The sequence below is a fragment of the Varanus komodoensis genome, unplaced genomic scaffold (genome assembly GCF_004798865.1).
Source record: "Varanus komodoensis strain SLA01 unplaced genomic scaffold, ASM479886v1 scaffold89, whole genome shotgun sequence".
NCBI classification, from domain to species: Eukaryota; Metazoa; Chordata; class Lepidosauria; order Squamata; family Varanidae; genus Varanus; species Varanus komodoensis.
This window is the reverse complement of record NW_025336587.1, coordinates 73,650-100,878: the sequence shown is the minus strand read 5'-3', so window position 1 is coordinate 100,878 and position 27,229 is coordinate 73,650. Positions and strand designations below refer to the sequence as shown.

The 27,229-nt window shown below is 43.7% G+C and overlaps 1 protein-coding gene across 1 annotated transcript; it reads left to right on the top strand.

Moving 5' to 3' along the window:
• The first annotated feature begins 676 nt into the window (after positions 1 to 676).
• HSD11B1L (hydroxysteroid 11-beta dehydrogenase 1 like) lies at positions 677 to 26,699 on the top strand. Its single transcript, XM_044417590.1, has 9 exons — positions 677 to 752; positions 954 to 1,012; positions 13,255 to 13,402; positions 13,614 to 13,708; positions 20,561 to 20,672; positions 22,434 to 22,525; positions 23,078 to 23,171; positions 25,204 to 25,369; positions 25,957 to 26,699. The coding sequence occupies exons 3-9, from the start codon at positions 13,312 to 13,314 to the stop codon at positions 26,075 to 26,077; spliced, it is 771 nt and encodes a 256-aa protein (XP_044273525.1). The 5' UTR covers positions 677 to 752; positions 954 to 1,012; positions 13,255 to 13,311; the 3' UTR covers positions 26,078 to 26,699.
• Positions 26,700 to 27,229: the final 530 nt, after the last annotated feature.

Here is a 27,229-nt window from a genome sequence, read left to right as displayed (position 1 = left end):
ATAGTGTATTTTTCCTCTATGCTTTTAAATTTTTTTTCTGCGGTCTCTTGCTCTTGATTATTAGTGCACGGGGTGTAAAAGTGTTCTTTTCGTTGCCGAAGTTTGCGATTTCCCCCCCCCCTTTCTTTGATTGGTTCTACTAATTTATCTTGTGCAGTCTCTAATTTAGTAGTCTGTTGTTCTTGATTACATTTTGTGTTCTCGGGCACTTAACTGCGGTAGGTTTACTTTTAATTTCTCCCCACCAAAACAGCCCTCCCCCTGGAAGAAGGAGCTGTTTAAATATTTTGCTTACTGGCAGAAACCTCCACTTGTCTAAACAGAAGGAAAGCCCTGCGTGTGCACAGAACAAACGCAAAAACAGATTCATTTGATTGTTTCTTGCAAGCATGCCTTGTGGCAGTAGTGCCAACCAGAACAATAAATAGGGATTGTTTCTTGCAAGCATGCCTTGTGGCATTAGTGCCAACCAGAACGATAAATAGGTTGAGATTTGAAATGTTAAGGGAACAATGTTATGTCTACTTTGTGCAAATGGTCCTGCAACAGCCAGCATCCCCAGCCATGCAGGCTCTTCAGTGGTATACAGAAATAATCACTAATAAAATTAATAATAATAGAACTCAGCAAGGGCAGAAAAAGCATCCATAAATCTGTCTATTTGCAGATTGTCTGGAGCTGGTTTTGCTGTCTACACATGCCTATTACTTAAAAGGGATGAAACCAGAATGGCCAATCTCTGCCCCCATGAGGTATGTTCCTCTCTTCCAGTATTCCCCCACTGGAGGTTGTCCAGATATTTCAGGTGACATCGCCCAGGCCTTGGCCCTTTTAGCCTGGGCAGCCGGAAGTCCAAAGATTCTGGAGGGTGCCAGGTTGGGGAAAGCTATTCTGGCCAATTTATTTTTTTATTTATTTATCTTTTCGATTTATATCCTGCCTTTTTCCTACAGGGCTCAAGGCAGCTTACATCTCCTCCTCCATCTTATCCCCACAACAACAACCCTGTGAGGTAGGTTGGGCTGAGAGTCTGTGACTGGCCCAAAGTCACCCAGTTGGCTCCATGGCTGAGTGAGGACTAGAACCCAGATCGCCTGAGTCCCAGTCCCATGCTCTAACCACTACACCACACTGGCTCTCCTTGCTTGTGCCTCCTTGCTTCCCCCGCTCGCAACTGTATGGTGGGTCCTCCTTGCTTTCCACCTCAAGGTGCCTTCTGTTGTAAGTGGGCAATGGGTGCTGATTGCCCTCCTCAAGGAAGGCAGGCCGAAGACTTGTGATTGCACTCATCTGAGTGGGCATCTCTCCCTGGCTGGGCTTTTCCTGGCAGTGCTGGGCTTCCCGTTATTCTGATTCCTTCTTCCTCACTGATCCCACATGCCCTTAGGATCTGGCTCCCCGTTTTCCTCACTCCTGCTTCCTGCTGCCCAGCCCTGAAAAACTGTGGATGGAGGGGAGGGGCCTTCCCAGACTGGACTCTACCAGTCAAGTGGGTGGGACTAAGCAGGGGCTCGATTTCCCCCTCTTCTTAATCCCCGCCCCCAGCCATTCAAGGCTCTGTCTTAAGGGTTGCATGCCCAGCAACCACCTGGTTCTACCACTTCAGGAGCAGTGCAACTGGAGCGGAGTACCTTGAAGTAATAATAGGTTTAAACACTGCAGCATAGTGGGAAGGCTGATTTGTTTCTGCCTCTATTTGGAGAGCAGCTCCATCAACTGTAAACTCTCTGCATTTGGTAGCCAAATACCAGAAGGATTAACATCCTTTGAAGAAAGAAACACTGAGCTCAGTTCTCAAGCCTGAAATCTGGAATCTGCACCTCCTGAGCACTGCGTGGGTGGGAATGGCAGCCAGTGGGGAAGGTCTTTGCAGAGCCAGCCGGCCCACCTGGCCTGACAGGTCATTGCCTCCACAAACACAGTTCTGGGGGGGCAGAGCCAGCTCAGAATGGATTCTGGACACTAAAATCTGCACTCCTCTGACCATCGACAAAAACATGATTAAAATATCTTCAAGATAAACACTGGAAAAATACATAAAACATAAGTCAATTCCTTTGTTTGTCTCCTGGGAAGATTTGAAACACAGACATGGACTAAGAGTTGTTTTTGTGATCTGAAACTGCTGGGCCTGGTCCAGAGTAAGCCGTATTTTGACCGTCTACAGACTGAGAAACAGCATTATAAATACTCCTGCCGCTTATTAAAATAAATGTAAAAACAGCTAGGGAAGCGGAGATAAAGAAGTTACTTTCTTGAAGGATTTTTTTTTTAAATAAGAAGTGCCCCTTCTCTCTCCCCCCGGCTTCTGGAAGGCCACAAGAGTGCCGATACTGAAAACACTTGGACAGATCTGTAAGGAATGCATAGAAACGTAGAAACAGAGCGAGTCAGAAGGGGGTCTCCTGGGCCATCTAGTCTGACCTCTGGCACCAGCTGGCTTCACTCACGACATGCCCACCATGTGGATGTCCAGCTTATCCTTGAACACCCGCACCGATGGGGCCTCAATGACCTCTCGTGGAAGCCCATTCCACACCCTCGGGGTCCTGACTGTCAGGAAGTGCTTCCTGGCATCCAAATTGAACCTTGGCTCCCTGAGCTTTACTCTGTTGGAGCCCGTCCTGCCTTCCTCTGCAGGGGAGAACAGGTCTCTCCCCACCTCCATGTGACATCCCCTCGCATACCTGTATGTCGCCAACAGACATACAGACATACATATGTTCCAGGCTGAAGAGACCCAGTTCCCTCAGTCTCGCCTCATACGGCATCCCCCACAAACCGGCCACCAACCTTGTGGCCCTATGCTGCAACCTGGCTATATCCTTTCTGTAATGAGGGGCCCAAAACTGAGCACAATACTCCAGTTGCGGGTGCACCAGAGTCGTGTAGAGTGGTAGTAATATCTCTCTTGATCTAGAAGCCACACTTCTGGCTATGCAACCAAGGGTGGTGTTCGCCCTCTTGACCACCGCATCACACTGCTGACTCAGGTTTAGCTTGCAGTCAACCAGTACCCCAAGGTCCCTTTCACAAGTGCTGCTCTCCAGCCATTTGTCACCTAAACTGTACTTATGACCCCTATTCCTATGCCCCAAGTGCAAGACCTTGCACTTATCCACACTGAACACCATCCTGTTGTCTCCTGCCCACTTCCATAGTCTGTCCAGATCCTTTTGGATCTGGACTACCTGCTCCTCAGTTGCGGCCACTGCTCCAGTTTTAGTGTCGTCTGCGAATTTGATCAGCAGACTGTTCACCCCTTCTTCCATGCTGTTAATGAAAAGATTAACCAGGATTGTCCCCAGGACAGAGCCCTGGGGGACCCTGCTTGCTACTGGCCACCATCCCGATGATTCCCCGCTAATGGTACCTTCTGCTTTCAGTCAGTCAACCATGCCCTAATCCACCGGACAGTGCTTTGGTGTATCCCAAAACTCCTCAGTTTCTCCACCAGGATATCATGGGGCACTTTGTCAAAGGCCTTGCTAAAATCCAGGTATACCACATCCACTGCATCCCCTCCATCCAGCCACCTCAAAACCTTGTCATAGAATCCTACAAGGTTTGTCTGGCAGGACCTGTTTTTGCAGAAGCTGTGTTGTGTGGCTGTCAGCCTCCCTTCCCTATCTAGCATCACTAGATCTCTCTCTATTATGAGCCTTTCCATTGTTTTTCCTACAATGGACGTAAGGCTAACGGGTCTATAATTCCCCATGTCCTTCCTACTACCCTTTTTGAAAATTGGGACCACTGATGCCACCCTCCAGTCCTCTGGAACTTCACCTGTTCTCCACGAGGCCTCAAAAATGGAGGCCAGCGGGCGTGAGAGAACCCCTGCCAACTCTCTAAGTACTCTCGGGTGTAACCCGTCAGGGCCTGGTGCCCTTGTAATATCCAATGCCCTGAGGAGCCCCTTGACTTCAAGGGGGGTGACTCTAATTTGTGCCCTTAAGTCCCCAGCCTCATCTAATCTCCTATGCAGATATCCCCCGTCCTGCTTTGGGGAGAACACAGAGGCAAAATAGTCATTTAGCATCTGTGCCTGTTCCCTCATATCAGTCACTGGATCTCCTTCCTCCTTATTTAGTGGTCCCACCACTTGTCCCCCCTTCCTCTTCCTATGTACATGCTGAAAGAAGCCCTTTTTGTTGCTCTTGATATTCTTGGCAAGTCTCAGCTCGTAATCAGCCTTAGCCTTTCGAAGAATCCTTCTGCAACGCGCCTCCTCCTTCCCGTATACCGTTTTGTCTATTTCCCCCAGTAGCCATTTCCTACGGAGGTTCCTCTTGCTTCTATTCCCTCTAACCACCTCCTTTTGCATCCATGGCGGCCTCTCCTCCACCTCCCCACCTTACTGACTAGAGGTATCGTCAAGGCTTGCGCCTCCAAAACCTCCCTTTTGAGTGCTATCCACCCCTCCTCAACTCGCTTACCTTCCAGTAACCTATCCCAGGAGAGTTTCCCCAGACTGGCCTTCAGTTGGCCAAAGTCGGCCCTCTTGAAGTCCCAGCTTCTGGTGCTCTACCTGCTGCACATCCCCAGTCCCCTGATCTCAAAGCAAAGGATGGAGTGATCACTCGTATCCAGAGCTCCCCTAATCTGTACTTCATCTATCAGCTCTTCCCTATTTGTCAAGACCAAGTCAAGGATGTTTCCCCCCTCATCGCCTTTCGGACCCTCTGTGTGAAAAACCCTCCCTCTATAGCTTCTAGGAAGCGATGTGACCTGGCTGTCACCGCCGAGTGAGTCTCCCAAGTAATATCCGGGAGATTGAAATCTCCCATAATTACTGTGTCTTTCCCCTGAGATATCCTTAGAATCTGGTCTGTTGGGACATCATCCAGGGTCTCAAGTTGACCTGGAGGGTGATAACATACCCCCACTGTCAGGTCTCTTTCCTTGTCAAAACCCCTAAGTTTCACCCAGACTGCCTCTACCAAATCCCCATCTGTGCTGCATTCTATCTCACTGCATCCTATCCCTTCCCTGATGTACAAAGCTACGCCCCCACCTCTCTTTCCCTTCCTGTCCTTTCTAAAAAGGTGATACCCTTCTATGTTCACATTCCAGACTTAACTTTCATCCCACCAAGTTTCTGTGATTCCCACCAGATCATACCCTCCTATTCCCAGGAGAGCTTCAAGCTCTTCCTGCTTATTACCCATGCTCCTAGCATTGGTGTACATGCACCTCAACTCCTTCCCACCGCTTCCTTTCCTTGGAGTCCCCAGCCTCCTCCTTCCTCCCATCCTCCCTGATACCTGGCCCTTCTCTGTAGGAGTCCTGTCAATTCCTGCAGTATCTCTAAAACCCTGTTCCCAGAGCCCTGATCCTCTCCCCACCCTTGCCCAGTGCAGACACATTCCGGGGGGCCCTAACCCCCCCCCCCCCCGGCTCAGTTTAAAGTCTTCTGGATGAAGCTCGCTAGATGAGGACCTTGTGAGGTGTAACCCGTCCCTTGCCAGAAGTCCATTGGCAAGAAAACGAGTGCCGTGGTTGAGGAACCCGAAGCGTTCCTTCTGGCACCACACCCTAAGCCAGTCGTTCACCTCAGAGGCCCTCCTGTCCCTTCCTGGTCCAAATCCCCGGACAGGTAAGATTGACAAGAAGGCCACTTGGGCCTTCAGCTCCCTGAGTTTCTTCCCCAAGGCCTCAAAGTCCCTGGTGGTCCCAACCACACCCTGCCTGGCCCCATTGTTTGTGCCCACATGGATCACCAGGAGCAGCTGGTGACCCCCGGAGCAAACAAGATTCTCCACTCTGTCCTTCACGTGCCAGATCCGTGGGCCCGGCAGGCAGCAAACCTCTCTTGTCTCCAGGTTTGGGTGGCACACTGCCACCTAGTGCCCCTCAGGAGGGAGTCCCTGATGACAATGACTCGCCACCATGTCTCCCCGGTGGTGGTGGGCGGCCATGCCCTGGCCCTCGCCTCTCCTGCAGCGGCCCCCTTGCCATCTGACGTCCCAGGCTGGGGGTCCTGCTGGTCCCCCGAGGCCTCATCAGCCCCAGCCTCCCCAAGTGGAGACAACCTGTTTCCCAGCTCCATATTGGTGCCAGGAGAAGGAGGAGGCCGTGCTGGCTTCCTCCTCCTGTGGGTGACATACCTCCATGTCTCCGCAGCTGCTCCTCTCATGGTCTCTCCCTCAACCCTCTGTCCAGAGGGGGGCTGCTCCGGGGGGGGGGCCTGGAGAGCTCTCTCGGCCCTCAGGCACCTCACCTCCTCTTCTAGAAGGGTCACCATCTTGCACTGAGGGCAAGTGTATCCCTGCCTCTCCTGGGGGAAAAGGGCGAACATGTCGCAGTTCTCGCAGCGGACAGCAACACCCGTGACTCCCACCAAGGCCATCTCCTGATCTGCCATCGGTATCCTTTCCGAGACCTTACCTTGGTCCCCTGCCTTGTTTCTCCTGTAGTTCCTCTCACTCGCCCAGTTCTCCCAGACAAAAACCCACTCGCGCGCGCGCGCGCACACACACACACACACACAAGGATAAAATAAACTTAAATTGGAAGAAAAACAAAGCACAGCACAAACAAAAACAAATGAACAATCAAACCTCTGTGTCTCAGGGAAGGGATTCCCCGGGCAGCCCGGGCCGCAGCTAAGGGATGCAGACAAGGGACGACAACTTATCAGTCCCTCAGGCCAATGGCCCCGCCTGTCCACTCCCTTCTGGCCCCTCTGGCCCCGCCCCCTCCTCTCCACTGCTCCTGGCCCTGCTCCCCCGCCCAGCTCCTCCCTTGCCTTTGCCCGTCCCCTGGCCACTCAGCCCTCGCTCCCAGCCTGTGCCTCTGCTGCTCTGCCAAGAGGCCAGAGCCAAAAGCAGATTAAAGCTAATTAACAAATTAAAGCTAATTAACAAATTAAAGCTAATTAATATCCCAGATTAAAACTAATTAACATTAACTAACTTTTCTGCTAAGTTGTTTATATTATAAGAAAATAACGAGCAATTTTTTAAAAAAAGCAAAAAAAAAAAACCCCTAACAAACAAGCAAGTATGATAGACAAACTACGTAATAGAATTGCATCTGAATTTGAGCTCCCTCTGCTGGCTAATTGTTAAATTGCAGCTGCTGATTCATTTATTGATTGAAAGTGTAATTCAATGGTGGACTGCAAATAAGATAATTAAATCCAAGCGCTCTCTCTCCACTTAGTTGGAAGTAATAGTTGTAGACGGTATGTCCAAGCACAGTAAAAGTGCAGAAAACGTGAGATCTCAATCTCGAGAACCGAGGGCTGTTTGGCAAAGATCCAGGGCAAAACAAGATTCTTCTCACAAACCCAATCCATCAGATTTACGATTAAAAAGAGTAGAGATGGGTGGAAAAAAGAAAACATCACTAGAAAAATCACCGGAAAAAGCAGTGACTTCATCAATACAATTGGATAATTCTGTTCTACAAGAAATAAGAGAAATAAAGACAAAAGTGGATTCAGGATTTGATGATGTGAAAGAAGAGATGAAGAAGTTGGATAATAAAATAGATAATATGGATGGAAGAATAAAAGAATTAGCTAAAAAAAATCAAGAGAATCTCCAAATAATTACGGAAGGGAAAGCACAGGTGAGAGAACAGGATAAAAAACAGATGACTATGGTAGAGCAGGTCTCTAAAAGTGTGATCAAGATCCAAGATACACAACGAAGATCGAATATACGCCTTAAAGGATATCCAGAGGATGCGAAAGAGAATGAAGATAAATTGATCCAGTCAGTATTGGACTGGGCTAAAACTATTCTTCCAGATGTTTCCCTTACAAGATATGATATCAATGCAATACACAGAGTTGGCCCAAGAAGACCAGGAAGAAACATACCAAGAGACATTGTGGTTAGATTTTGATCATATGCAAAAAAAGAACAACTGATGTGGAAATTATGGAATATGTCATCAATTATGCTGGAAGGTCATCAGATTAAAGTCTTTCCTGATCTGTGTAATGAGAATTTGCAATGGAGAAGATATATGTCTCAAGTCTGTCAAATACTCCAAAAGAATTCTATAAAATATAGTTGGGGGTTTCCAATTTTTATGAGGTTTGCATATAATGGAAAACATTATAGAGTGGATACAAAGGAAGAAGCACTGGAATTACTGAAGATGCTCAGAATTATCCTGGATGAGGAATACATAGCACAAATGCAAAAGTTAAAGGACATACTGTATCTACATTTTCAAGAAAGAAGACAGAGAAGGAGAGACCAGATCGTGAAAAGGAGAAGTTGAGCATAGCAGCAGGAGGCTCATCCTCTCCATAGAGGCAGGAAGAAGAGGAGATCCAGAAGAAGAGGAGATTTAGAAGAAGGATGAAAAGATAAGAAGATTTATATTTAATAGATATAGAATATATTGTATTTGTTAGTGTTGAAATTATTACCGAAATATAAGAGAATTTTGAGTATAGAATAAATGGGCATAGATGACTGGGGAAGGTGGGTGTCTGGGGTCTACAAAGGGAAGGCTCTTCCTGCCCCCCCCCCCGCTTGGAAGCCCAAAGCAGTGGGGAGGAGAGAATCTCCTGAAGATGGGCAAGGGGGCCCTCATACACAGTTGTGGTGGGGAATATGGGGGGTAGGGTGAAATTGATTTGGGTGGTTGTTATTGTCTTATTGGAGTGTTTATTTTATCACATTTGGAGACCAAAAAGAACATTTACTGTATTGAAATAATGGGAAAAACACTGAAGATTGTGTCTTGGAGTGAAAATGGCTTGGGAGAAAAACACAAATGAAAAATCTTTATATAAAGAAAAAGCAGACATATTTTTTACAAGAAATGCATCAAAAGAAAGATGGAGTAAATGAACTAAAACTACACTGGGCAGACGTATATGAGAAATCATATGGTAGTTCAAAAGCTAAAGGTGTTGCAATTATTCTTGCCAAAAGATGTGAATTTAAAATAAAAGCTGCAAAAAAGGGGAGATTTGGGGAGATTTCTATCACTACAAGTTCTAATGTATGGACAAGAGGTGACGTTAGCTAATATATATGCACCTAATATAAATCAAAGGGAGTTCTACAATAAGGTATATAAAGAAATAGAAGAATTTAAAAAAGGATATGTGATAATGGCAGATGATTATAATATGGTTATCGATAAAGAAAAAGATAAATCTCACCCATCAAAGTCAGTTAAAAAATATAAGAATACAGATTTAAGTAGATTTATTAAGGAAAACAGATTTAAAGATGTTTGGAGGGAATTAAATGGGGAACAGAAAAGTTATACATTTTATTCAAATAGACATAAAAATTTCACAAAGACCATATATTTGTAACTTCAGAAATATTGTCCAAGATAGTTAAGGCAGATATAAAAGTAATTAAAATATCAGACCATGCAATGATAACAATGGAAATAAAATGTGATTATAGTCAGGCAAATAGATGGAGGATAGATTTAAGGATTTTTAAAAATGAAAAGATTTTAGAAAAAATGGAAAAAGAATTAAAAGAACTATGGGAAATAAATGAAAAAGGAGGTAGTAATACAAGTGTAATATGGGATACAATGAAAGCAATGGTAAGAGGGTTAGGAATAAAATATTCACATAATTTAAAAAACAAAAAGAGCAACATATAATGAGAAGAAATTAAAGAATTAGAAAAAGAATATATTAAAAGTAGAGAAGACAAAATTATGTTAGAATTAACAGCAAAAAGAAAAGAAATACAAAATATTGAATTAGAACAAGTTCAAAGAAATCCAATTTACTTGAAAAGGGAATTTTATGAAAATTAATAAAAATTCCAAAATGCTGGTCAGAGCCACACAAGCCAAAAATGCAAAAAAAATAATTGGAGTAATAAAGAATGAAAAAGGGGAAAGATGTAATAAGATGAAAGAAAAACTTTCAATTTTCCAAAGGTTTTTTGATAAATTATATTAGAGAAATGAAATAGATTTGAAAGAAAGCCAAAAATATAGAAAAGAATTTAAAGTGTAAAATTTGAGAAGAGGATAAAGAAATTATGGAAACTCAAATAGAAGAAGAAGAGATATTGGAAGTTATTAGTAAATTAAAAATGGGTAAAGCACCAGGATCTGATGGATTGGGTGCTGAATATTATAAAAATTTAAAACATTATTAGTCCCCAAAATGAAAATGATGTTTAATAAAATAATGGAAGGGGAAACAATTCCAAGCACTTGGATTCAATCCATGGTGGTATTGATAGCAAAACCTTACAAAGACCTTACAAATCCTGGATCTTATAGACCACTATCTCTTATTAATCAAGATGCTAAGATTTTTACAGTGATATTGGTAAATAGATTGAATAAATTTATAGATAAATATATAAGGAATGATCAATGTGGGTTTATAAGAGGTTGACAAATGTCAGATGTGGTAAGGAGAGTATTAAATATTAACTATTATATTGAGAAAAAAAATATTAAGTCAAGTATAGTAGCATTAGATATAATTAAAGCCTTTGACTGTGTGGAATGGCCAACAATGAAGATTTTAATAGAGAAGGTGGGATTTGGATTAAGTTTAAGAAAGTAATAAATCAATTATATTCAGAAAATACGGCAAAATAATTGTAAATGATGGTATTACAGAAACAATAATCCTAAACTGAGGGACAAGACAGGGTTGTCCTTTATTCCCAATATTATTTGCTTTAATGATGGAAGTATTGGCAAATGCAATTAGGAATGATCCACAGAAAGAAGGAATTGGAGTACGTCGGAAAATTAAAATTAATTTGTTTGCAGATTACACATTGCTAACATTTCAAGATCCAATACATATTATAGAGAGAATATATTTACATTTAAAGGAATTTGGGAAATGTAGTGGATTGCAAGTTAATTGGGAAAAATCCAAAATGATGTTATATAATCATAATAGTGAAGAAGTAGATATAGTAAAAGAAAAATATAAATTAAAAATAGTAGACAATATTAGATACTTAGGAATCAATATTCCAAAAGATAGTCAAGAATTAAAGAAGAAAAATTATGAAAAGTTAAAGAAGGATATAAAAGATAAAATAGGGAAACATAAAAAGGTAAAATTATCGTGGTTTGGAAGAATAGCAGTAACAAAAATGAAAATTCTGCCAAAGATTAATTTTTTGTTTTGGATGATCCCAATCAGGTTTTATGATCATGAATTAAAGGAAATGCAGACATTTATGGAGGTTTATTGTAATGGAGGAAAGAGAACAAGAATAGGTAAAGTACTATGGTATGTATCACAAAAAAAAGGAGGGCTGGGCATTCCAGATGTTAAAAAGCATTGGGTTGCAAACCAATTAAAGATAGTTCCAGATATTATAGCCCAAAATAAAGAATTAATATGGAGTGATATCAAATTAAAAGAATTAAGGGAAATAGGTGATCGTTTAGAGACATATTGGTTTTAAAAGGATATTAAAATATTATTAAAAGAATTCAAAATCCCTTTTTAAAAAATACGATGGAAGTATGGGAAAAATGGAGACAACAGTTAATCCCAGGAATTTCTCCATTAACACCAGTGGTTGAAATGGAAAAATTCCCAATAATGGAATTGAAGGATTGGAAAACTAAATTAAAAAATAACCATATATATAGATGGGAAGACTGGAAAAATAAGATAAAAATATATTACAATTGAGGAGAATATTGCCAGAAGTTAAATTAAATTGGTTAAATTTAATTCAACTAGAAAAATGGATAAAGATGGAGGATAAATTTAAAGAGGAAGAAAGGCAATTAACAAAATTTGAAATGATCATAAAAGAATGTGAGACTGAGGAAGAATATACAAGTAAGGGAAGAATTGCCAAAATCTATAGGATATTAATGGAATAAGGGGATCAGACCAAAAGTTTAAAATCAATTTGGGAAATAGATGTAGGTGAAATAAAAGACAAGGATTGGAAGAATATTTGGAACAGAAGAGTATACAAGAATATGTCAGTTAGAATTAAGGAGCATGGATATAAGGCGATATGGAGATGGTATTTAACACAAGTTAAATCAAATTGATGACAAATATTCTAATATACGTTGGAGATGTGGTAAAGAGATCAGAACTTATAAATATATGTGGTGGGCTTGTGAAAACATACCAAAGATTTGGATTATGGTATTTAAAGAAATTGGAGAAATTTTAGATATAGACTTAGAAATGTCACCAAGAATGGTGTTATTACTGTTGATAGAAAAACAAGATATAAGTGAAGCTAAGCAAGAATTGATTGTAAGTATGATACTAGCAGTTAGGCTAGTGATAGTTAAATATTGGAAACAGAATTGGGTTTTGCAAAGGCATGAATGGTATAATGAAATATGAAACATGGTAATTAATGATTAACTGATGACAGAAATAAAAATTAAAAGAGGGTTAATGAAAGCAAATAAATATAATGAAATCTGGGAAGATTTTGTAAAAGCAGTACTGATAGAAGACAAAGGCTGTAAACCCAGTCAAGATTATATGAACTTCTGGAGGGGATATGGAAATAATTGAAGTATATTATATATTATTAATTGTTATGGTATGTGAATGGTGGTAGCATTGGTCTCTGGGGTGGTGGGGGCACTTTTTCATTTACCTTTTATTATTGTGTTTTTATGTTATATTATTGTTATGATGTATTTATGGATTGTTTTTTTTTTTTGTCTAAAATAAAAAATAAAAAGTGTGTGGGGGGGAGCCCAGTTCTGCAGATTAAGTGTGTGCTTGTGCTCATGCTGCCAAACTGGGATCCATTTCCATTTCCTCCATTTGGGATGAAACTGTCAACACCCCTCCCTGCACAAGCGTCTCCTAGGCATGTCATGAGTTTAGCCGGGGGTCAGACTAGATGCCCAGGAGACCCCTTCGGACTCGCTCTGTTTCTGTGTTTCTACATTTCCAGCTTCCTAGACCCTTGAAGGTACTATCTATTTCATGCTGGTACTCTGCAGGTTTTTAATGGTGTTGTGTGAAGAGATTCATCATGCTGTGCATCTGTGTCTGGATTTTTCAAGCTGTTTTGCAGCCAGAGGCAACTGGAGCTGAGCACTTGGGGTGGAGGGGTGGGGGTGGCTTGCAATCCAGAGAGAGTCTTAAATCAGGATGTTCAAAGGGAAAGTGGAGGTAGGTTTTCACAACACTGGAATTATATTTTCAGCCCTGAATTTGAGGTACATGTTCTGCTGCCTTTAGGAAGTACTCTGTGTGTGTGTGTTAAAATAATAATTCTGTACAGTAATTGTATTTGATTGCAAAGAAAAAACAAAAAAGACTCTTTATTTTAGGTGCACACTGGCAGTAAAGAATGAGCCCATCTCCCACCAGGACCAGCTGCTGAACCCATGCGGAGCATGTTTATATGTCCAGCTTTTTTGCACTTATTAGTTGTAGAAAAACATCACAGCAAAAAGCATTCTGTTACTTTTGTACAAGGTAATCTTGACCTACATTTCTGGTGTCTCACCCTCTGGCTCCAGGCTGATCTTTTACACATTCTAACCTTGCTGGCAGAGATTTATTTTATACTTTCAACTCTCTTATGACTCTCTGATAGAACCCTGCATAACTGACCCCTGGTTGTTTGGTTCTTGGGAGGAAAAAAAATAGTATTCTTCCATCTGTTTTTGTCTTGCTTTTCTGGCAGTCTGGGCGAAGATGTGGATCCTGCCGAAGGTGCTCTGTGGTGTTGCTATTGTGGTGGGCTATGTGGCTTTCTTGGGAAAGACACCTTTGACCCAGGTAGGTGAGGGTCTGTTGTTCAAAGGACCTCCCTCCCTCCCTGAAAAATGTAGTCTGTGGATAGACTTGAGCACGTGATTTTAAAAACACGTAAACCTGCTCGAATGAGTGATGCCTTAATCCTAAGAGGCCTGACCAGGCCCAAGCCACTTCTGCTCCAGCATTCTGTTTACAGAACGGTCAGCCGGGTGCCCACAGGAACCCGTGCAGCAAACTCCCCTTCCCACGTTCCCCAGCAACTGCCTCTGCCCCTGGAGGAAGCACAGAGCCTTCTCCTCCATGGATCTGTCAAATCCTCTCTTAAGACCATCCAGATGGGCAACCACCCCTGTGAATTGTGCATAAGAAACTCCTTGCCCTTGTAGAAGGGATGGACATAAGCAAAGCCCTGTGGAACCATCCATGGCCCAACAGGTGCAACTCTCTGTTCAGATGGAGGCCCACCAGCAGCCCACAGGAGATCCACAAGCAAGGGCAGTCAAGCACTGCAGGAGAAAAGGCGTAAAGAAGAATACCTTGAATGGTTGCTGTTGATGTAGACCAGGGGTCCTCAAACTTTTTCAATAGGGGGCTGGTTGAAAGGCTGTGGTGACTGTCGTGGGCCGGTGAGGTGGCATCAGACACACACGAGGTGGTGTTGGACGTGCACAGTGGCAGCTCGCTCGCTCAGAGGTCTCCCAGCGAGTCCAAAACCATCTCCGAGTGAGCAAGCCACCGCCTCTCCGCCCGCGCAGCAAGCGTGTGCGTGGACAGCGAGCAGCGGTGTGGGCCGGATGGATGGCCATGGCAGGCCAGATACGTCCCACGGGCTGTTGTTTGAGGAGCCATTATGTAGACCATCATTGTTCACTTGGGTCCCCTTCCTTCCACCTCACCCAGCTCTCATATGTTGCCTCTTAGTCTCTCTCTCTCCTTCATGGATCACTGCCTTGCCGTGGTGAAGGGGCTTGCGTAGCGCAATGAAGCTATGAGCTCTGCCGTGCAGGGCCACCCAAGACGGACAGTTCATAGCAGAGAGCTCTGACAAAAGCTGATCCACTGGAGAAGGAAATGGCAACCCACTCCAGTACCCTTGCCATGAAAACCCCATGGACAGTACCGAAAGGCAAAAAGATATGATGCCAGAAGATAAGCCCCTCAGGTCGGAAGGTGTCCAATATGCTACTGGGGAAGAGCAGAGGGCTAGTACTAGTAGCGCCAGAAAGAAGGAAGCGACTGGATCAAAGCCAAAAGTGCACTCAGTTGCGGATGTATCTGGTGGTGAAAGGAGAGTCTGATGCTGCAAAGATCTGTACCCCACAGGAACCTGGAATGTAAGATCTATAAATCAAGGCAAGCTGATTGTGGTCAAACAAGAGATGACAAGACTGAACATCGAGAGGAAAGAAGTATGGCATTGGAATGATACAGACATGATTAACAAACCTCCGTTATCACTCTGGTAATTGCCTGGTCATGGGCCATGGGGCTCAATCTAAGCTCTGTAGGAGCTGAGATAGATTGCTTGGCAAATCCCCCAGATGATGTGGAACTGGCAATTCCACATTTATTGGGAAGAAATCAAGTTTTCTCAGCTGAGTATTACCGGAGGGAGTGCTGCCCTCTACAAATTCTCAACATGCTACCTTTTTTTAAGTTTTGTTTTAGCTTCTGTGAACACACCGGATCTATTGGAATGTATTTTTGTTTCTTTTCTCTGCAATGATACCCGTGGAATAAGCTGTATTTTTTGCTTATTAAAAAGCCCTTCGGAAACCTCCCCCCCCCCCCCCGGAGTTGAAAAGCATCAAATTGTATAACCGAGAGAAAGATAGAACTTTTTGTAAGTAAGGAAAAGATTTATCTTCTTTTATCTCTCCAAGGGCAAATAATTGTGCTGTGGAATTGAGTAATAGAGGATCTTTCTTCTAAACGTCTGTGCTGGACTTCTGCCAAGAATTGGCAACCATTTTTCTCTTTGTTCTGGGGATCTTTGGACACCTGCCAAGCCTTGCTAATATATTGCTACTATGGAAGAAATTCAGAAGGCATTTTTCAAAATACAGGCTTCTTTAACAGCTGTACAACTATCCCAGCAGGCGATAATAATACAACAGAAGATTGTTCTAGAATGCCTTGATTGTTTTTCAACTGAACAAAAAAGTGGCTTTGATAAATTAAGCACTTCTATTGATCAGGCTTTAGATAAGCAACTCACACCTGAACAGAATATGCAAAATATCCAACAAGGAGAAGGAAAATCTGAAACTGGAAAGAAAATAAGTGCAACTGTTCTGCGTGCTATGATGGAAGAGGGTAAGACAGCTTGGCTACAACTCAGGACACAGACATTACGAAGCAAACTTTCATGGGATCTACGTGTCATCTTAGAGAAGGACAATTTAGCTGACTACTTAAAAGAGGTTATGTTTATGTGGCTGCAACTGAAGACTCCATTACAGACATTACGGTGGCTTAATGGGAAAAAAACAGAAAGGTCTGATAGAGGGGTAAAGAAAAAGTAAACTTGGCAGGGGTACAAAGGGAAGATACGGGAAATTTCTTTCTATTCCAAAAAAAAAAAAAAAAAAGGTGAATTATATAGCTTGATATGCTTACATGAGATGTAGAAAGGCTAAGCTATTATTGCTGGTGAAATAGTAGCAATTTAGCTTAATGAAATCCTGTTTAAAAGGTATTATTGATAAATGGCTATTTTTGACTGTATTTCTAATAAGTTTTTGTTATTGATGATATATGTTAGACTGTAAACACCTGGCTTTTATAAGGAGCTCACCATATTTGATTCAATGGTGTTTAAGTAAGATGAAACATTAGTAATTTAGCTTAAAGAAAAATGTTCTAAAAGATATTATAAGTCTTACTCATCACCAAGTAGAGTAGTTAAGACAATTGTAGAGATGTTAAATGGATATTTTTGATGTTTAGGTGTAATTGTGATAGTGAGGAAGTTATTTACTATTAGAAAATTGAAAAGATTTTGAACTATTCATAAATGTTTAGATCAAACTTACCATTGAAGGAGAAAGAAAATATTTCAATTTCATTTAATTTGGAGATGCTTCCCTTTGACATTGCTTAAGAGAAACAGGACTTGGTAGGAAATAATGAGACTAATTTCATGGATGAAGAAGAGGAAGATAGTGACTTCTATCAAATTAGGATTATCATCATTTTATTGGCTGGAGAAACAGGTCCTGGTTTTGATCCAACAATGCTTTCAAGTTATTATAAATGGATTCTAGTATGATCATAGAATGTTAAAAGATATGTAGTAGGGGGCTGATCCAGTAAATCCAGTGTGTACGATGATTGTTTGTAGTTTTAGTTTTAAAATCCTAATAAAAATTTCTATGGAAAAAAAGACTGAACATCGACATCTTAGGAATCAGTGAACTAAAATGGACAGGAATGGGTGAATTTAATTCAGATGACCATCAGGTATACTACTGGGGGCAAGAATCCCTCAGAAGAAATGGAGTAGCCTTCATAGTCAATAAAAGAGTAGGAAAAGCAGTACTGGGATACAATCTCCAAAATGACAGAATGATCTCAGTTTGAATCCAAGGCAAACCATTCAACATCACAACGGTCCAAGTCTATGCCCCAACCACTGGTGCTGAAGAGGCTGAAGTTGACCAGTTCTATGAAGGCCTCCAGCACCTTCTAGAATTAACACCAAAAATGATGTCATCATGGGGGACTGGAATGCTAAAGTAGGAAGCCAAAAGATAACCAGAATAACAGGCAAGTTTGGCCTTGCAGTACAAAATGAAGCAGGGCACAGGCTGGTAGAATTTTGTTAAGAGAATACGATGGTCATAGCAAACACTTTTTTCCAACAACCCAAGACCAGAGATCTCTTCAAGAATTGGAGATATGAAGGGAATGTTTTATGCAAAGATGGGCATGCTAAAGGAGCAAAATGGCAGGGACCTAACAGAGGCAGAAGAGATGGCAAGATTATACAGAAGAACTATACAAGAAAGAGCTTAATGTCCCTGATAACCACGATGGGGTGGTCACTGACCTTGAGCCAGACATCCTGGAATGTGAAGTCAAATGGGCCTTAGGAAGTCTGAGCAACAACAAAGCAAGTGGAGGTGACAATATTGCAGCTGAGCTGTTCAAAATCTTAAAAGACGATGCAGTAAAAGTGCTACACTCAATATGCCAGCAAACTTGGAAAACTCAACAGTGGCCACAGGATTGGAAAAGATCAGTTTACATTCCAATCCCAAAGAAGGGCAATGCCAGGGAATGTTCAAACTACCGCACCATTGCACTCATTTCACATGCTAGCAAAGTTATGCGCAAAATCCTTCAAGCTAGGCTCCAGCAGTATGTGGACTGAGAACTACCAGAAGTACAGGCAGGATTTCGAAGAGGGAGGGGAACTAGAGATCAAATTGCCAACATACCCTGGATCATGGAGAAAGCTAGGGAGTTCCAGAAAAACATCTACTTCTGCTTCATTGACTATGCTAAAGCCTTTGATTGTGTGGATCACAACAAATTGTGGCAAGTTCTTCAAGAGATGGGAGTACCAGACCACCTTTTTTGCCTCTTGAGAAACCTATATGCGGGTCAAGAAGCAACAGTGAGAACTGGGCACAGAACCACTGATTGGTTCAAAATTGAGAAAGGAGTTTGGCAAGGCTGTACACTGTCACCCTACCTATTTAACTTATATGCAGAGCACATCATGAGAAAGGCGGGGCTAGATGAATCACAAGTTGGAATTAAGATTGCTGGGAGAAATATTTACAGCCTCACATATGCAGATGATACCACTCTAATGGCAGAAAGTGAAGAGGAACTAAAGAGCCTCTTGATGCGGGTGAAGGAGGAGAGCGCAAAAGTTGGCTTGAAACTCAACATTAAGAAAACTAAGATCATGGCATCAGGTTCTCTCACTTCCTGGCAAATAGATGGGGAAGAAATGGATGTAGTGACAGATTTTATTTTCCTGGGCTCCAAGATCACTGCAGATGGGGACTGCAGCCAAGAAATTAAAAGACGCTTGCTCCTGGGGAGGAAAACTATGGCAAATCTAGATAGCATACAAAGAAGCAGAGACATCACCCTGCCCACAAATGTGAGAATAGTCAAGGCTATGGTTTTCCCAGTTGCAATGTATGGCTATGAAAGCTGGATCATAAGGAAGGCTGAAGAATTGAGGCCTTTGGATTGTGGTGCTGAAGGAGACGCCTGCGAGTCCCCTGGACCGCAAGGTGATCAAACTGGTCAGTCCTAGAGGAGATCAACCCTTACTGCTCTTTAAAGGTCAGATCCTGAGGATGAAACTCAAATACTTTGGCCACCTAATGAGAAGGAAGGACTCCCTGGAGAAGAGCCTATTGCTGGGAACAATAGATGGCAAAAGAAGGAGGGGATGGCAGAGGATGAGGTGGCTGGATGGAGTCACTGAGGCAGTTGGTGTGAGCTTAGGTGGACTCTGGGGGATGGTGGAGGACAGGAAAGCCTGGAGGAATGTTGTCCATGGGGTCACGATGGGTCGGACACAACTTCACGACCAACAACAACAATTCTCTCTCTGTCTCTGCCACTTAGACACCCTTGCTGGTGCTCGGGTTCTCATCACTGGGGTCAGCTGTGGGATCGGGGAACAGGTGCCATATCACTATGCCAGGTTTCAGGCCCAGATTGTCCTGACAGCAAGGAGGGAGACCTTGCTGCAGAAGTTAAGCTGGACATTGCTTTCGAAGCACCAGTGGATGCGTTTGGACTTGGTGACTGGTGAATGGGCATGGCTTACCTTGAGAAAACAGTGGGAAGATAGGGTACCACCATTACGTATGCACTGCAAACATGTGAAAGGCTGTCTCACGGGCGGGCCAGGATTGCTTCTTGATCACCCCCAAGTGCAGGACACAGAATAAGGGGCTCAAGCCACAGGAAACCAGGTCCTGGCTGGACATCAGGAAGAACTTCCTGACTGTGAGAGCAGTGCAGCAATGGAACCAAAGACATGGGGAGGTGGTGGGCCTTCACTGGAGGCCTTCAAGGTGCAGCTGGACCACCATGTGAGAAGGATGGTCTAGCTCGGAGTCCTGCACTGAGTAGAGGTTGGCCTCCATGGTCTCATGGGTCCCTTCTAGCTCTACTATTCTATGATGCTGTGAATGATGGGTTAAGTAGTGGGAAGGAGCTTGGTTGGGTCTGGCCACTTGGTTGATGGCAAGCCATTTGCACTGGACCATGTGCTGGCAATACCGTGCCACAGTAGTTTGGAAAGACTAGAGTGCCCATCTAATGTGTTTCCTCCTGAACCTGTTAGACTACAACTCCCATTAGGCCCCAGTTGCAGCACCAGGTTGGGGAGGTCTGCATTTCATAAATGCTGCCCAAACAGGACTTCTGCATTCTGGGTAGCAAACGCAGTGAGAGGAGGACAAGGGGCGCTGCATCCCAACTTGCCTGCCACTTCCCAAGGCTGACCTATGTTGGAAACTGTGAACTCATCTAGATGCAGGTTTGGTCTGATCCAGCAGGGCCCTTTTCATGCCCGTAAGTTCCCTTTCTGGGATTGTAGTGCTGTGTGTGCATGCAAAATTGCATGGAATGGTCACATGGCTCCATGGAAAATCCATGGATGTACAGAAGTAGCCTGTCAAGGGGGAGGCTAGGCTTTGCTGGCCTGGGGACCTTCCAGCAATCCATTGGCTCAGCATGGGAACATGTTCTTGCAGCGGTGTAGCGAGTTGTCCATGCAGTGTAAGCATGCCTAGAATTTCACTTTTTGCTGTATATATTTTTAGAAGGTATGAGTTCTTTAATTTTTCATTCTCTTTTGTTGAGAAAGTTTTTTCTTTTCTTTCCTCTGACAAGGTGATGGAGAAATTCCTGAAGCTTGGAGCCAAGAAAGTCTTCTGCTTCCCCGCTGACATGGCTTCTCCAGAAGAACCCAAAAAGCTAGTTCAGTTCACATTGGAACACCTGGGTTAGTATCTGAAAAGTGAAATGTTGCAGCAAAACATTGCATTTTAGGGCTTCTTTTAGGGTGCCAGCCAGTTCTTTCGTTCTCCAGAATATGTCATTGCTGCTCCCACCCATTCTACTACATTTCCCATTCTGTGTTTTCCAACAGGGGGCAGCATTCTAAACATTGTTTAGGTCACGACCCTTATGCATATTTACAGGGAAAAAATCCTGAGTCCTTAAAGCATTTATTATATTTTAATTCACCCAATAGCTAAAAAGCTCAGAGTGGATTACAGGAATTTACAAGAGAGCAATACAGTACAATACAATACAAATGCAGAAAAATCTAATGGATTAAAGTACAATATAACATGTTCTACAGATGGACATGTTAACATATACAAAGCAAACAGTGCAGAAACAAACCTAAAATATATGAAGACAGCCTTAAAAGCACCCCACCTTTAAAAAAACACCCTTTAAAATAACTGAGAGAAAAGAAAAACCATTCCTGGTGCCAAAAAGGTAATCATGAAGGTGTCAGGTGAGTGTTCTTGGATGGCTGCTCCCTAGATGGGAGCCATGACAAAGAAATTCCTCTTTCTTGTTGCCACTCACCTGCTGTCTTCCAATGGGGCACTTGATTCTCATTGGGCTGCTTGGCTTTTCCCACACTGTAAGTGTGTTTCTGCTCTTTTTGTCCTTTCTGCTAGACAAAACCAAGCACTCATAAAATACAGGGCGTTGTGGGAGCTTAAGAGCTTCTGCAGAGACAAGGCATTTTCTCTGAGAGCTTTAAGTTGCATAAATCAAAGCGGCAATCCTTCTGAGCTTCTGCCCATGTGAAGAGTTGATTCCAGTCTGGAACAGCCCCTTCCTTCCTTTTCCCAGACTCTTCAGGTGGTGTGTGCAAATCCTGGGAAAGCTTCATTGAGTTCCATAGTCAGCCCACCATTTGGCCTGGCACTTCCTCACTGTCTAGAATTCATTTTCTTCGCCTTCTTGTTCTGTAGTGTCTCCTGCGAACCCAAGGTGGTTTGATGCTCAGCCACTGCCTGATTTTGTTTGTTTGTTTGTTCATTTATTTTTGGGAACTATAAACCATACCAGTTGTCTTAATTACGGTCCTGTGAAATTTTGCTGCTAACGCTGACTTTCAGAGTCACATGCCAACTCTTCCCCTTCCAACCTGTTTATCCCACATTCCAAATCCAAGCTGCCTGGCTGGGGAAGCTGTCTAACCGTCCATCAAATACGTACTTCACATCAGACAGTCATCAGTTTAGAGAAGTGCATTACTTCCCAGAAATTTTTATAGTTTTGCATTTTTCTAGAAACCCACATTCCCTCCTTATACTGGGCAAAACTGAGCAGCCACCTGATGTTGTGTACTGGTTCACACATAGTGCTATGCCATAGTGTGGTTTGTTGAAAAGCACTGGCTTGTGATTGGGCCAGTTTTCATGGAAGTGAGGCAAACTGTAGGTGAATTATGCCACAATTTGCTATACATGAGAAATGTACATAAATTGCCTCTGGGCTTCAGATATGACCTATGAACACCCAACTTGTAAGGTGTTGGTATGGTGTATGTTGTCTGAACCTGAACACTTTGGGTTGTATGGGGTTAAACAACCCAAAGTTAACCTACAATTTCTAATTTAACTAGTAAGTGTTTGGATTCAGACATTATACTATCATAAACCATGACTTTCTGTTAGACACGTGTGTACCTGGGATGGGATGGTCTTATGTCTTTGTACATTTTTTCTGCATTTAGGGGGCTTGGATTATGTGGTTCTCAACCACATTGGCTGGATTCCTTTTGCAGTGTGGGATGGAGATGTGGACCACATACGTGGGCTAATGCAGGTACAGTCTGGTGCAGTTCTCTAGTTCTGCTTCACAGGATCTCTCCCCGTTTTCATTCAGAGCCAGAACCAGGATTCTGTGGTGCTGACGGGGGAGTGAGGGGTGGTTGCTGCCAGTGAATTAAAACCTGGCACTGCTTGGAACAGAAGGGAGCTGACAGTCTGCTCAGCACAAGCAAGCCATGCTTCTCGGTGTTGCCCACCCTTGGTCCGAACTGCATTCCATTTCCATATTTCTTATCCAATTTTCTTCTGGGACTGTTGCACGTGCTCAGCCCTTATCGGACACTGGCTTCAGAATGGTGGCCTTAAGTTTGATTCTCTAAGAAAAGCACTTCCGTCAGCCTCCTAGTCCCCCCATGTGCTTAATCTTCTTTTCCAGTCGCACTCTTTTGGCCACACTTCGGTTGGCACTCCCCACCTGTGTTTGACCGGACAGGGAGCATCAGCATCTGCAGGTGCTTCATGTTGGCTGCAAGAGGGTGGCCTCTGCTTTTGCCCTGCCCTCCACAGGGTCCCACCTGTGGCTTCCTAAGTGCTCTTTTCCTTCCAGGTAAACTTCCTTAGCTACGTGACTTCAGCTGCTGCTGCTCTGCCTGCCTTGACAGAGAGCAAAGGATCACTCCTCGTTGTCTCCTCCCTTTTAGGTGAGTGGCCTGCAGGTTTATGGCTTGCAGCTGCTGCAGGAGGAGCTTTGGACAGAGTGGCAAGTTCTGGTAGAAAGTGGATGACCCTTTTTATTTCAAGTAGTACACATCAAAGAAGAACCATCTCTGTCCCCACAACAGGGAGAATCCCCAACGCTGAGTTTTGTGTGGCTTGTTGGGCAAGAAAATGCAAACACTGTGTTGGGGGGTGGGGTGGGGGTGGTGAACTGGCTTCCTTGGGCCCTTGCACAATACTCTGGCCTGCCTGCCCAGCCAGGAACATTTTGGTTCCACATGGGGAGTGGTATTTATTTATTTATTTATTTATTATATTTATTTTCTCCTCCCCTTTTTTTCCCATGGTGGAACTCAAGAGGGCAACATGTGGTTCCCAGGTGGTCTCTCCTCCAAGCTCAGGCCAGTCCCGGACATGCTTAGCTTCAACAGGGTGTCTTAATATCATACTCTGTACATCCTACTATGGTGTTGCATGATGCTCTGAGCCTGCTGTGAAAACCTCCCTGTACACCAGGATCGTTTCCATGACTTTCTAGAATTGCCACTACAGTTGAAACATCCGCTTATCTAAATGGCACACAAGGTAGGAAATCTGTCCAAGCAAGAAAGAGACAAAGTTTCAGAAGGATAAGTACAAACAGCAAAGCCCCCAAAATTTTCAGGAGATCCCTCAGATAACAATGGTCTTTTCACTGGGATGGTTTGGATAAATCTTTTCCCCACAAGATGTGCTAACGGCAGACAAGCCACTCAATTCACCAGCAAGACTGTTCTCTGGACAGGTCAGCTGTGTGGTTTGCTGTGTTCTCCCTCATGCTGTGGGGATTTTATTTAGAGGACTTATGTTCCATCGTTCAACAAAAACATTTTCAGAACAGTGGCGAAGGATACACTTGGGTTCCTGCATTATTTCTTGTCCAAGCCAACACTTGCAGGAAGGGTGTCTTGGGTGGAGAAAGGGTAGAGTGGGGAATACCATCACCCTCCTGTTAGGGGCACTGTTTAAAAAGCTGCTGGATTTCCTTGTTCCTTACCAACACAGTTGCTTTCAGTGCCGCCAGACTTCAATATGAAAATATCATTTGAGCTTTTTAAGAGAGAAGCAGCACTGGAAAGAAGTTTGCCATGCTTTTGAAAAAAGATATGTGGCCCCTGAGGAAAGAGTTCCCTTTCCAAAACATCCCAGACATAATAACTTGTTTTTTTCAGACACTCCAGACAATGTTTACATCACTTTTGGGACACTGAAGTACCTTTTCCTTGCTTCCTCACTGAAGGAATGGTCATCCCTCGAAACTGGAAAGCCATCTGAGTGAGATGATGTAAACTGGTGACCTACAGCAGCAGCGGATGGGACCTCATGGCCCCTTCCAGCTCCACTATGATTCTATGATCCCATCTGTCCCATTTCCAAAGTGCCGTGGTTAGAGATCCCTTAGTAACATACATCTTATAGTTAAGAGCCCAATCTATCAGTCTCTCAGCCCTATTTCCTTCCTGCCTCACACACTATCAGCGTTTAAGAAAAATGAAAATAAAAGATCCCAGTTTCATCCCTTTCCTAAACACGAATGGAACCTTAGTCAGGGTCCAGTTCTTTCAGTTCTGATGTTGTCATGGTGTAATTTCAGTTCCATTGTTTATCTTACTGGTCTCCTGCTGTTCTTCTCCCATACTGATGGGAATTCTTTATTGAATGGACATCTCCCAAATATTAATTTCTTTGTTTGACACTGCTTGGTGTATGTGAGTTTCAATTGTTTCATAGGGACCGGCATTTCCAATGAAAACTTTCATTGGTCCCAAGTAATTATGCCAAGTAATTGCCAAATTATGGCAATTCAGGTCCAACTCCAGAATTGTTATTTCAATTAAAGATTGAAATGATTTTTGCAGAGATGCAACCAACTTTGTCAGAGATGAGTCCAGCAACCTTTTCTTCTAAAGATGAAATTAGAAACTTGCTTTAAAAAAATAAAGGGATGAACCCTGAAAGCTGGATGTCTTGTTACAGAAAGAATTGCAACCCCTTTCATGACCACCTACTCTGCCACCAAGTTTGCCCTGGAAGGCTTCTTCGGGTCCTTTTGCCATGAGCTGGCCATGAAGAAGAAGGATGTGAGCATGACCCTCTACATCCTTGGATTAACTGACATGGAGTTATCCTTGAATAAGACGAGGTGAGTGCAGCCAAGGCGAACTGAAGCTTTAAACGGCTGTGAGGGAGGTCAACACTTCCTTGGATCGACTGGAGCATGTTCAGAGAGGTCTCCCTGAACGCTCTTGTGTGTTGCGAAGGTCAAAAGCTGGGTATGTTTTGCCTGGGGAAGCAAAGACCACAGAAGCCCATGAGAGGGGCCTTCCATAGTCTGCTGTGCTCAGGGTCGACCAGGCTTGTTCTTTCTGGCTGCAGGGGTTGGTACTCAGGTGGAAGCTGCAGGGAAGGAGAGTTTGCCTAATACTAGGAGAAACTTCCTAACAGGGAGAGTGGCTGGGCAGTAGAATAGAACTCTTCTTTGCTGGAGGTATTGAACCGGATGATGAATGGCCGGCACTACGTCCTACACTGAGGCAGGAGGTGGTCCAGATGACCCCATGGCCATTTCCAGCAGTACAGTCTAGCATGGCTGCTGGGACAGATTCCTCAACTCTAGAAACAGCAGAGTTTCTGCAATCTCCTTGGAGGCAGAGAAGTTTCTCTTTTTTTCCTTCTTTGTTAATCCACAAAGTGCCACGCTTAGCCATAGGCTTTCCCTTTCTCTTCCAGGGATGTGACTCTGACAGCTGCCCCTGCTTCCAAGGCAGCCTTGGCCATTGTGAAGGGAGGGTCCACCAGGGCCAGAGAGGTCTTCTACCCTTGGACAATCCAGATGTTGTGTTGGATTTGAGATTGGTTCCCAGCACAACGGGACATGATTCTACACAGCATGTATAACTACGAACCATCTAGTATCTAGACCAACTTTTGCAGCCTGGGGTTTCAACTTCATGGATGGAGACAATGGGAGCTGGAAGTTTCAGGGTGGGGAAGCCTGGTCTAAATGGGGGTTGCCCAGAAATACAGAGGATCTCCAGATGTTTTAGAACAGCTCCCAGTATCCCTGACCTTATTGACAGGGGCTTCTGGGAGTGGAAGCCCAAAGTACCTGGAGATCTACCTGCTGCCCATGTGTGGCCTAAATTATATATTCCTTCCAAGGTATTGAGTTTCATTCCTGTTGACAAAACTTGTGCACAAGTGCTGTTTGCAGTCCTAAATGGACAGAAAGCCTTGGCTATTGGGTGGTATAAGAATGAAAAACAAAAGTGGAAATGCAATTCTCAGGAAATTTCCAGTGTGTCAAACCTGTGGTCACTTTCAGAAATGTGCAGATGTGCTAAGGGCACAGTTCTGAAATGCTGCAGAGGTGCATTTCCCATGTGTGTCTTCATGTTCTAACCTATGTGGGAAAACAGGTGTTTTCCCTTGGCAAAACTGCACATTAGAAATAAATAAAATTTAAATACAAATGTGTGCTTTGTCATTTGGGGGAAGTGATGCTTGAACTTGGGAACACAAGGTGAGATGAGCATGTAGAAATACAGATTTAATTTAGTGCAGAGCAGGGATTTTAGCAACCCTGAAAGGCCTCCGCAGTGCCCAATTCCCTCCTTCTTCAGCCTCATTTTGCCCCTTGGACGCAAAGACCAGCCTGTGGCACAATTACAACTGGGCTTCTCCCTTTGCTACCGAGGGGCCGCTTACACTGTCCACATCACTCATCATGCACAGGGCCAACCCTCTGGGGTGCAACTTTAGAGGCGCCTGGACGTGCTTCCCAGTCTTGGAAGAGATGCATAGGCTGGGTTGCAATTCACATCATTGCCAGCCAGAATAACCAGTGGTCATATCGGTCAGGGATGATGGGAGTTGAGTCCCAAAACTCCTGAAGAACAGATAGCCTCCGTGTTAGAGTTGGGTCAAATCCAGGAACAGCGCCAGCATACAACTAGAACATCAGTCTGGGACGGGCAGAGGAAGGTCTCTGCTGTTTGACTCC

Excerpts from the sequence above, each read along its gene's own strand:
- HSD11B1L (XM_044417590.1), top strand. The coding sequence starts at position 13,312 with ATGCGGAGCATGTTTATATGTCCAGCTTTTTTGCACTTATTAGTTGTA. Across the intron at positions 22,526-23,077 it reads ACATACGTGGGCTAATGCAG|GTAAACTTCCTTAGCTACGT; the intron begins GTACAGTCTGGT and ends TTTTCCTTCCAG. Across the intron at positions 23,172-25,203 it reads CGTTGTCTCCTCCCTTTTAG|AAAGAATTGCAACCCCTTTC; the intron begins GTGAGTGGCCTG and ends GTCTTGTTACAG.